The 12,009-nt window shown below is 28.8% G+C and overlaps 1 protein-coding gene across 9 annotated transcripts in view; it reads right to left on the reverse strand.

The window, feature by feature from the left end:
- The window catches only part of LOC107437468 (uncharacterized), a 35,104-nt gene that overhangs the window by 11,618 nt on the left and 11,477 nt on the right, over positions 1–12,009 (reverse strand). For 6 of the 9 annotated variants that reach the window (XM_087167314.1, XM_087167312.1, XM_087167315.1 and 3 more), the window contains 2 exons: positions 5,791–5,957; positions 960–1,170 (listed from right to left, as the gene is read on the reverse strand). The exons of 1 other annotated variant lie outside the window; for it this stretch is intronic. In XM_087167314.1, coding sequence (XP_087023440.1) covers positions 960–1,170; positions 5,791–5,957 — 378 coding nt within the window. Of the gene's footprint in view, positions 1–959; positions 1,171–5,790; positions 5,958–12,009 lie in introns of those variants that run through there. 2 more of the 9 variants (XR_015435306.1, XM_087167318.1) reach the window with 2 other exon arrangements.

Consider the following 12,009-nt stretch of genomic DNA (forward strand, 5'->3'; position numbering starts at 1 on the left):
TAAAATATAAACACTCAACATACTGCAGTATTGGCAATAGCACCATCCGTTGAGGAATAAGAGAAGTATTTTTGCCATCATCAATTATTTTATCAGAAAAAAATTTTTTTTTTTAAAATTTCTTCAAAAGACACAGAGAAATTTGAGAATGTACAGGTGAATAGGAGACAGTCCTAAAATACAGGAGACTTGGCAGCAGGGTTGGCAAGGTTTAGGACAGAGTGGATTAATCCACTGTTTAAACTCTGGTTTAAACTGTCCTGTCCAAAACCCCTTTGTCCAAAACCCTTTTACTCAAATTATGTCACAATTTTATCTGAACAATATTTAAGAGGTAAAATAAACATAGAACTAATAACATATTAATAATTAAATATACTAGAGGATATTTGTTTTTAAAAGTATAATGTTTTATTAATATTGTTTGACTCTTCAATTTAAACAAAGAAAGATTAATCAGTAATCAAGTTCAATCGGTTCTCTCATTCAATAAAACATAACTGAAGTTTGGCCTTGCCATACAGGTTAAAATATTAGGGACTAAGTGCTTGGTTCGTCATAAACAGGTTTATTTATCTACAGTACTATTCAAGAATGCTTTTATTTTATTCATGTTCAATTCTTTTAGCATAGTGGTGATACATCACCAGTGTCAGTAACTGAAACTGATGTTATGACCTTCAAAACTGTTCGCACATTTTTCAGTTATTTTGAATTTTCAATTTAAACTAATATATTTATATTTAAAAACAATTTTTTTTTAAAAATAGATGTCTTTTTTTTATCATCCTGTGATGCAGAAATTATAACATTTTTTTAAAAAAATATTGTGAAAAATAAAAGGTTGATTTTTGAACAAATTTAGTTTTTTTTTTTTTTTTTTTTTAAGAAAAATTATTATTTTTTAATATTGCCATATTTTATTGGCTCAGATTTGAAAGCAACATAAAGAAACTCACTATAGTCGTTCCAACAGCTTGTGGGAGGGTAAGTGTAGCACCCCCTTCTGGCATGTATCCAAGTCTTGAATATGGCATGCAAAAAGATGCATTGCTTGTGGCCAGTGTAACATCTGCATGGTTTAAAATCGTTAATCCAAGGCCATATGCAGCACCATTCACAATGGCAAATAAAGGCTTTTGGAAGTCTGCCAATGTACTAATCAAATCCCTGTAAATACATATTACTTTGAAAAACAAAATTTTATAACAGCATATTTTAAAAATTTTGAACTAACTAAAAAATATAAAATAAATTTAAAAAAAATAATATAAAGAACAAAAATTATAAATATAGAAAGAACAATGCAGAATCCAGTATGTTCATGAAAGTAAAGGACCATGTAGAACAATCAAGTTGCTAGTTTGAGTAGATAGAGGACCATATACAATGACAAAACAGTTAGTTCTTATTAGTGAACCAGCTGGAAATTGTCAGTGGTTAATTACTGGGATCTGTCTAGGTTTTTTAAGAGGTACCTTTTTTGTGCAATTAGACACAATTATTTGAGAAAATTAAAAATTATATTAACACGTTCGCTGCCACCGACGACGCGCTAGCGCATCGCTGCCCCATGTGGCAGAATTTTTTTGGGCTTTTTTGCGACAAACCTCTCTAGCACCAATATCTTTCTGCAATATACTTTTAACAATAACTAATATATATGTTATTAACTAAATTTAAAGTAACAGAAACCTTGTATTTACAAAATAAGTCTATTTGGATAGAATAAAATTGTATGTATTTTTTTAAAAAAATGAATATGCAATATTTTTATCATGGGCGATATTCTCACAATTTGTAAGAGGAAAACACACTAATTATTTCTTTTTTCATAAATCATCATCACATAAAAAAATAATAATTAGAAATTGTAATATCAGTGAAAAAAAGTGGAATAAAAAATATCAGCAGCACTCTGATGAGTGAAAAGGGTATCATGAATAGTATAAATGTGGAGGAAAAAATTTTTTTCTTAAGAAAAGAAATTTTTTGCTTCAATATTCTTTATTTTTCATTCTTCTCAAATGAGAACATTTTTACCCCTTCGATGCACGAATAAGGCATCTTTTAAATATAATGGACAATTACACCCACTCTTAATTTTTTTAAACTTTTAATCCCAACTTATTGGAACCTTTCTCCTGAAATCAAAAATCTGGTCGTTTTTTTCATCAAATGTTTATTTATTTAGTTATTAAACATTTAATTTGCCCAAAAAGGCCTCCGTAGGTGATGCAATAAAAAACGATCCCTGACTGGTTATGATGTCACATGTGCTGAATGGAAACGTGCCTCCTCCATCTGCTAAGGCTATTTCAATGCTCTTTTAGTTTTGATATCACTTATATCGTATGAACATCCTTTGTAAATTATTAGTACAAATTTTGCGAATTAAATTTACAGTTTGGATAGCCTGTCCAAAATAAAAGAAAGATTTTAAAACTTCAAACTGTTTATTTATCACTAAAACAACTGTAGAAATGAATATGCTCTTCGGGGCTAATCAATATTTCTTTTCGGCTGAAATCAGTGTTGCTAAAGGTCATATAAAATATCATTCATTCCCCTTAATTCTAAGTTAAAATAATGATCTATTACAGCCTAATTACTTAAAATCAGTCGCAGATGTGATAGAAATATTATAAATTTAGATATAGGATGAATGATTTTATAATTGGGTACTGCATTAGGATTGATTTTATTTTATAATTGGGTACTGAATGATTTTATAATTGGGTACTGAAAATCAGTGTTTTCACAAATCATAATCATTGAGAAATATGAATCCATCATCGTTACAATCTATGTGCTAATGTTCCATAATTCAAATAATATATTTTCATTTTGTTTCTTTTATTCTTACTAGAGCAGAAGGATTTTCTTTTTATGTAAATATTTACTAATACAGTTTATGTCAGTATGCAGTTTACTGTGTATTAAATATTTAAAAACATATCAATGCTTATATTTATTATTTTTTAAGTAAACAGGAATTTTGCTACAGTTAAAAATTATTTTTATTTTTAAGTTTATAAATTTTAATTCCTGTTTCTGCAATATAGTATTTATAAAGTATGGTTATTTTTAATTTCCCTCCTTATTTTTGCTAACTGTTTGTCAATGCTTGCAATGAAGAATTCTAAAATAGTAATATGAATACATTATACATTTATAAGTAAAATAATTTAATTAAAATAGTTGAAAAAGTCTCAGGTTAAGCATTTGGTACTGCTAATCAACACTTTCAAGAATCTAGTCAATAGAAATATATCTGTCCATCATCATTGCCATAATCTACTTATACTTAAAATTTCACTTAATGTTATTTAATTTACCCACATAATTTCAGCGAATATCAGTTAGCTAGACGTTTCTGTTTCTTTAAAGCTAAAGAATAATAATAAAAAACAAGTTTATACAAAATGAAAAGAAATTCGAATACACATTCTTTATTATTTATTAAATAATTTTTAAAAAATTGACAGCAATGTTGATATTTTTATCCTTTGAGTAAATAGGAACTTTGATATGACAAAAAGTTATTTTTATATGCATTTATAAAATTTAATTCCCGTTTCTCCAATGTGGAACAAAATAAATGCATATGCTTGATTTCAAATACTCTTATAACACTAATTAAAGTAATTGCAATAAAGTTAATAAAATTTACTGGAATATATATATATATATATATATATATATATATATATATATATATATATATATATATACTTTAACATTTACTTTTTTCAAAGAATGAATTTAAAGTTTTGCCGGGATCACAAGTTTGTTTTAAAAAACTACTGCTATGCTAAAGACAATTTCCTGCTTTGATTTTACGCTGGAATAAATAAATAAAAAACCTTAATAACTTAAGCTTTACTAAATTTAAAAATTTAAAACAATTCTATATAAAAAATGGATTCTACATTTCTTTTATTTAACATAATAATAATTCTCTACAATGAATTAACATTCTGCAACAATGTCGCCGTGATTCTGCCATGCATTTCATTTTTAAAAAAATCACGGGGAAGAGAAGTGTTCTTACAAACAGGGTGTGAAATTAATTCTTCTATTAAGTCATAATAACAATCTGTGAAAGGGTTTAATAACAAGTATAAATACGTAATTAACCCGGGATTTTAAAATATTATGGGTCAATATCGGGCTTTACGTTAACATCGAAAAATGACTTCGCGCTTCCTAATTTTAAGAATTTTAGAAGGAGATTTTCCTTATTTTAAGCTCTTCCAAACACTTATTTTAGAGGCGCATACATGGTAAAATACAGGGCCTCATTGTGTACCCCGTTTTTTACGGGGGATAAGAAAATTTTATTTTTGCAGGGTCAAGGGGGAAAAATCTTAAAACTTGCTTTTTTAAAAGTGCTTTGTCAAACTACCATTTTCCCTAAAGTTTAATTCAGGGTTGCACACAAATCTGGAAAAAAATTTGTGTTTTCCCTGTACATATTATACACAATACATTAATAGGGAAAACACAATTACTGTGCTCTTGTGTGAGCTATACTGGGCTCATATATATACAATAGGACCTCGAAATTCCAGACTCCTGAAATTGGGAAATCTCTAAAACCCCGGACTCTTATGCTGAGTTCGTCAGAAAAAAAAAAATTCTTTTAAAATAAAAATTTAAATGTAATAGAGCAAAACCACAACTCTACTCTAACAATGAAGCAGTAGTTGATGAGGTAGGGGTCGGGAATGAATGAAAGTTCATAGCTGATAAGGAAATTCCAGTCATTCTTATCAGCTCTTTATAGATAACAAAGAATGCAGAGGGGATTCCCCTTCCATAGATAAGGCCTGCAGGAGGAGGAATTCTTATACCACCTTGTGAAGAAAGAAAACTGGTTCTTTCTTAACCTTTGGGAAAGTTCTTTCATCCCCCAACAAAAAAGGGATTAGTATCAGCTCTTACAGTCTAGTCTAGAAGCCTCTGTTTCAGTCTTAAGTTGAAATTCAGCTCGCGTTTTAAGCCTATATTTTTAGTTTTAATTGCTAATATTATGTTATATAAAAGATCGATTACGGGAGAAAATGACAAAAGTTTGATTTTTAATGTCTCTTATTTATTATTTAAAATGTATATTTATGTTAAGTTGTTAAAATTGACGTCGAAAGTCTACCCACGCACGTTTAATCGTGAAATCAGCCTGGCGAATTCGAAATTTCGATAATTCTATCAATTTAAGTACGGTATCTAAAATCCGAACTTTCCAAATTCCCAGCAGTCTGGATTTTCGAGGTTACACTGTATATATAATGATGATGTGAGCTATATATATACATATATTATTATGCAAGTTACAATTTCTGGAAAAGTTAGAGAAAAAAAGGAAAAGCTGAACATACTTAAATAATGCCAGAAGTATATGAAATAGTTTAGTATAGCTGAAATATCATCCTTACATATCTCATAGATTACGCTTTAAGTGGTCATCATTTTCCCTGTTCATGCAACAAAAAAAAAAAAAAATCAAAACTCCCTGCATTTCCCCTGTTATTTTAGATGATTTTTAAATTCCCTGTATTTTCCAGGTTTTCACTGTGGAGTGGCAGTCCTGTGAAATTATTTGTGATAGTACCACGAAAAAGAAGTAAATTTGTCCAGGACAGATCCCTGACAATGTAAAAAATCTTCAAAATGATCAACAATTCCATACTTTAGATTTCGCAGTAATCCATTAATCTATAGTTAAAGAACCATTATTTCATAGTTTAAGAATTTAAAAACTAAAGTATATTACAGAACAGCACTTACTTGACAGCATTGGCAATATCACCAACAACTTCCTTTTTATGATCTTCCACAAGAGGTCTTACGTCTAGCCCAAGGCAAAATGTTTGCCCAAATCCATTTAAAATTAATAGCCTACAATCTTTGTCATTACCAGCTTTATTTATGGCTTCCTTCAACTCAACTAAAGTCTGTAAGAAAATAAAAAAATTTCACTTAACTTTTCTTACTTCACTTAACATCTTTATATTATTATTATTAGGAATGTTCATAACTTTTAGGCAGAACTAAAATTGAGTAAGTTACTAAATATAGCTGGCAGCTATATTAGTAAGCTTACTTCACTTACTAATATAGCTGCACACAAGGATAGGAAAAATATTATAAATTTCATAATAATTGTTGCACAATGTACGTTATATTGTGGGGAATTTTAGGGATTTTTATAGTTATCAAAATAGAAAAACTGCAATATTTTCCAGTAATGATGGTCACTAAATGTACTTGAAATGTTATGCACTATGTTTATTCATAATTTTAAAAAGTAAAAGGCATTTAATTCATAAAAGATAGTTAAAAGAGCTTTTATAATTAATTTAAAATGGAGTTCTGAATAAAAATCAACTGAACATTTTAGAACAAAAAAAAAGCTTTAAATTGATTTCTATAAATGAATCTCGCTTCATTATGTTTTTGTAATACTTATTTAAATATTCAAACAAGCAAATAATCTATTTCAATATGAATTTTTGTAAGAAACTTACTCAATTTTAGGGAATTTTATAAAATGTACAAAAACCAGGAGTGGTAAAAACCAGTAGACTACTGGAAAATCCACTACAGTTGGTAGCTCTATATTTAGTTATATTTGAATTAAGCACTTTTTACTGAACAGAACAAATACACAAATACTTAATACTCTTAAAGAAGATCAGAGCCAAACAAAGGCAGGTAGGGGCATACGGGGCAGTTGCCCTGTGCCCCACATTAGAAGGGCAGGGCTTCAAGAGGCAATACATGGTTTTGGAGCAACAAAAATGCAATTTTGGAGCAGAAAAACAAAGATTTGGAGCATAGTTAATAAGTAGAATTAAAACAAGAATTTTTAATTTTGTTCATTAATAACATATCTTATTTTTTACACTTTTTTGAAGGTCTCTGAATTAACAAATTAAGTTTCTTTTTGGTACCTTCCAATGCTGTTAAATATTCTGCTATCCTCGACTTAGCCTCAGATAAGAAGATCTACCCGCTTTCCATAATAGACTTGTCTTTATTATTTTACCCATCTTTAATATTTTTTTCAGCTGCGGCTAAGAGATCCTGAGAAGCATTCAATTTTTTTTGCAAATCAATTTCAGCAGCTTTTAATCTGCTTTCCTCGGTTTCAGTGTTTTTCGCTGTCTTTTTTCTCAACCTCTAATCGAGAAGAATATTTTTTTAATGCTGCACGAGCCACTTTAATCATATCTTTGTCAATTTTAAAGTTATTTAAACCTCTACTTTGTTGATATGTGACACAACTTCTCTCAAACCATTAACACTATACAAATTTAAACTTGCCTTATTGTCAAGTAGCTTTTTGTTCACACTTAAACCTCTTTCAATAACGGCATTCCCATGTGGTACACACAAAAGAGCTTTGTCATAAGAGGATATTTGATATTTCCCAAATTATCTTTCTTCACAAAATAGTTTTTCCAAAACACACCAATTGGTGCATATTCATTTGAGTAAGAAGAATAACCTTCTGGTTCCCCACATAACCTTGTCCCTTCATCTAGTAATAAAGATGCCTCTTCAGGTTTTATAATGGATGGGGTTACTGTTGCCAGATATCTTATTGACTTAATAGAAGTTTCTTCCATTCTCATTACAGGATGCAACACTTTAAGATGGTACAGTAACCTATTTTTAAGAAGCAATGCTTTTAATAAATATTTTTGCGCATGCCAAATAAAAAGAGGTGGCACCTAAATACATAATTTTTTTTCTGAAGAAGATAAGGATGTCATCGCTTTTGTGGTATCTAGTCCAGTGTTTTCACTACAGCGCGAGAACGCGAGAATCTCACATATTTTTTTATATTCTCACATTAAAAAATGATTACCGCGAGAAATTCGCGCATTCTGTAAACAAATTTCAAAATTCGCGAATTTCTCGCATTTTGAAAAAATTTTCTCATTTGCGCCATTTAGAATAAAATCAGTTTCACTTTTCTTCCTGGGTCTTTTATTATTTTCAACATCTGCCCCATTATCTAGCTTCCCTATTTACCAGTATTGTTCAGAACCTTTAAGAACAACAGAACACCATCCTTCCGAACCACGGAACCTCTTTCAGAACGCATTTCTCTGCAACCACGTGTTTACCGTAGGTAAGGTTTCTTCATGTAAGACGTTCAAATTTTTTGCTTGTTAATGTAAGATGGACAAATACCTTGTAAAGCCAATATCTTCTACTTCGAAACGGACAAATGAAAATGAAACAAATGTGGGTAGAAACGATCAAAACGAAACAAATACGCATTTGAGCAACCTAATGAGAATAGCTGATGAAAAAGTAGATGTAGAACATTTTCCATATGATGATGCAGCAAAAATATTCAATGCTTTAAAAATTAGAAGATGTTAAAAATGCATTATAATTAAAGAAATGATTTTTTTTTCAAGTCTCTTTGTGTTTTTTTTTTTTTTTTTAATTTTTGAAATCTCACTTAACTTTTTGAAATCTCACCCTGTTTTTGAGAAAGGGTGAGAAATTCTCACCCATTTTTTTTCTGAGATGAAAACACTGATCTAGTCCAACATTCATTAAATTTGAATTTTGCCAAATTTCTGCGTTTTCTACATCCAATGATTTTAAGTCTTTTACCGACAAACATGAAAAGCAGAACTCTTTAAAAAATGCCCTAACAATGCACCATTTCATGATACAGCAAGTGAAGAAATGGTGTTTCAGTTTGGAAAAGACCTAAAAATTTATTTAATATTGCCGAAATATTTCTTAAAAAAAAAGGAGCTTTTGGCAAAAGAAATTTAAATAAATTCAATACTGAGTGGCTCATACTATTTTTTAAATTAATAATGACTTTATTTAATTCTGTAAAAGGTAATTCAAAACTCTAATTAATTTAACTATTATTTAAGGTTATCGAGTGTAATTTTCTTAAAATTTAAATAAATGTTATTTGTAATAGTATATTCAACAAAAAAATTAACAAGATTAATATTGATAATACCAAATTTATAAAAATATGTAAAGAATTAAGCAAATTAAGAAAGCTAAGTGTAAATTAGTGAATGGCCCCGAATAAATTTTTAATAAAATGAACTTTTTTTAAAAAACAAAACATCAGTAGAGTGTAAAAAACAGTCAGTTTTAGGTTAGCTTCTTCATTAATTTATCGTATGAAGACAAAAAATCTATGTTTTGTAAATCCATTGCTTTCTAGTGCAGAATTCAGCCAAATTTTGGCAATTACGATGGACAAATTCAAATGGTGAAAAATTTAAATACTTCCATAAAGTTCAATTCTTCATTACAGAAGTAGTGAAGCAGAGGGGGGGGGGGGGGCAGAAAAGCTTTTGCCCCAGTCCCCAATTTGGCTAAGTCGGGCCCTGCAGTAATTCAGTTGGATGAAACATTCAATTACAAACAGACCAAAATATTCCTTAAAATGCTGTTTAGTTGAGATTGATTAGAACTTTCAATTGTCAAACCCTTGATACCTCAAAAGAAGAGTCAATTCCATTTTGATAAAATAGGAAAATCACATACCTACATGTTTCTTCACAGTGTAATAGTTATTCATAATATAATAATAGATCTTACTGTTGTTAACTTCCAGTATAGTGAAGCTTGACCACTAGTGATTTGGCTGAATAGCCTAAGACTGAATAATCGGCCCAATATCAATATTTTTTTTTAAATAATTAATATATATATATATTATAAATAAACAAATCTAGTACTATCACAAAATTAGTACAGTAGGGAACCGATTATCCAGAATGATCGGGACCATCGCTATTCCGGATAACTGTTTTTTTTCCGGTTTTCTGAATCGCTACAAAAATCCGTTTTTTTTTATTGTTAAACCAAACTAAAAAAAATATTTAGAAGTAATCTTAAAAAGAAGAAAAAACGATGAAGTAATACACTAATGATTATTTGCAAAACGATAGTAAGGTAAACATCTTTCAAAAAAGAACAAAAAATCCTGAAATCTTATGAGGGAAATTTTTTTTTTTTTAAATGGCGGGAAAATTTATTGAATATTGTTCCGGTTTTTTGGTTTTCTGATTTCCGTATAACGGGTTCGGTACTGTACTAATAAAATTTAAGCTGACAATTCTTTAAGTAATGAAATCAGAATAAAAATCACATTTTTTCTGAATACTAACTTTCACTCCCTTTTATATTTTTTAACAAATTAGCAAAGTAAATAGCTTTTAAGTATTGAAATTTTTTTATTTGACTGCTTCGAAACTAGTTGACTAATTCTGATTTCATTCTAAGGTTGTATTTTGGCCCATAAAATGACATAATTTAAAATGAAGTTAAAACTTTAATTGCCAATAATTAAAAAACTTTTTCAGCAAATACTCAATCGAATAATAAAAAATAAGAAGTATAATTGATAGCAATCTGTTGCAGAGAATAGTCTTCAAATAAATGAGTAGCAAACTTTTTTTTGAAAAATTTTTTCAAAAATTTAAGGACCATAAAATAGTATGATTGTTTATCATCAAATATACCACCGGTGACAGTTCTTAAAAACATCAACAAATAAAAAACAATTTTATTATGACACATGTACTGATATAATTGCATTAATTAACATGGTTCGCCAAAGTAGGATCAGGTAATTTCTGCAAACCCGGGTTGTGTTTTCCTAAAAAAACTATTTTCAGATTGTTAAATGTTAACAACATCTGTGAAACTAAACCATATTCCATTCTTAATCATTTCATTTCATTGAATTGTAAAATTAAGGGCAGAAATCAAGATTCACAATTTTTTTTTCATACATTTAAAAAAGAGCAAATAAAGAAATTTGAGAAAAACATTTAAATAATTATTAACACAAGTTTCTATATTTCGCTGTTAGGCACGCATCACATATTCAGTAGTGGGCCAATCACGCTAAATATTAAGCAATGCCAAAAAGTTTGTCTTTCCAAAATGTTCTACCCTCAATGCATGGTCTCATTCTAGGTGATAAAAGAATGACTTTTTTTTTAAAAAAATAAGTATTTTTGAAAGACTGAAAAAAATTTTCCTATCAAGTAATAGTGATGCAGAAAAATTAAGGACTTTTAAAAACATTGTACCAAAATTAAGTACAGGGTATCAGCTATACTTTAGATTTTCAAATTCATGACTAATTCCAAGAACTTTTCATGACTTAATGAAGCTACTATTTTCTCCGACAAAAACAGAATAATAAATTTAAAAAGTTTTATAATAACATTAATTAAAATGATAGGTATAACCAAAACTGTTATATTCTGCATCTTCATATTTACTGATTTTAAATTTAAAAAAAAATGGAATAAAGAAAGAGTTGAAGCAATAAAATAGCTGAAAAAATAATAGCTGAGCAAATTTTTTTTCTTCAGCAAAATTATATTCCAAAGTTACTTCTCGTTCATCATAAAGGAAAGAAATACTCCTGATTTTTCTGTTTTCATTTCGGAATAAAAAAAATTTGCCAATGACTGGCTTGCTCTAACTAGAATTTTAAATTAATAAAAAAAAAAAAAATTATAATAATTCTGAAATCACAGAAGTTTAAAAGATACTTCGCTCCAGAAATTATGTTTTTCCTTTCCTTTCTTGAAAGAACACCATAATATTTAAAGAACATGATAAAAACTTTTTATATTTTAATAAAATATGATTGTGAGTGGGGATTTTGTCACAAATTCAGATATTCAGAACACCATGAAGTTGGGGGGGGGATTCCATTTTAAAAATAAAAAAAAATTTCAACGACCTAAATCCATGATTTTTTTTAAAAAAATAGTTAAAATCATGAAAAATTTTGTTAAATACCGAAATTCAGTTTCCAGGTGCACGGATACCAAGTACTTTTAAGGACCCTTATTTTCCAAAATAAAAATTAAGCAGTTTTTAAGGACTTATAAGGATCATGAGAACACAACCCTGTATTAGAGTATTTTTTTCTTCTTTTAAAAACACTTTTTATGCATGAATGAGATATTACAAGAACCAATT

This window comes from Parasteatoda tepidariorum, chromosome 7, assembly GCF_982258835.1.
Source record: "Parasteatoda tepidariorum strain Cologne lab strain chromosome 7, Ptep-v5.0, whole genome shotgun sequence".
Taxonomy (NCBI): domain Eukaryota; kingdom Metazoa; phylum Arthropoda; class Arachnida; order Araneae; family Theridiidae; genus Parasteatoda; species Parasteatoda tepidariorum.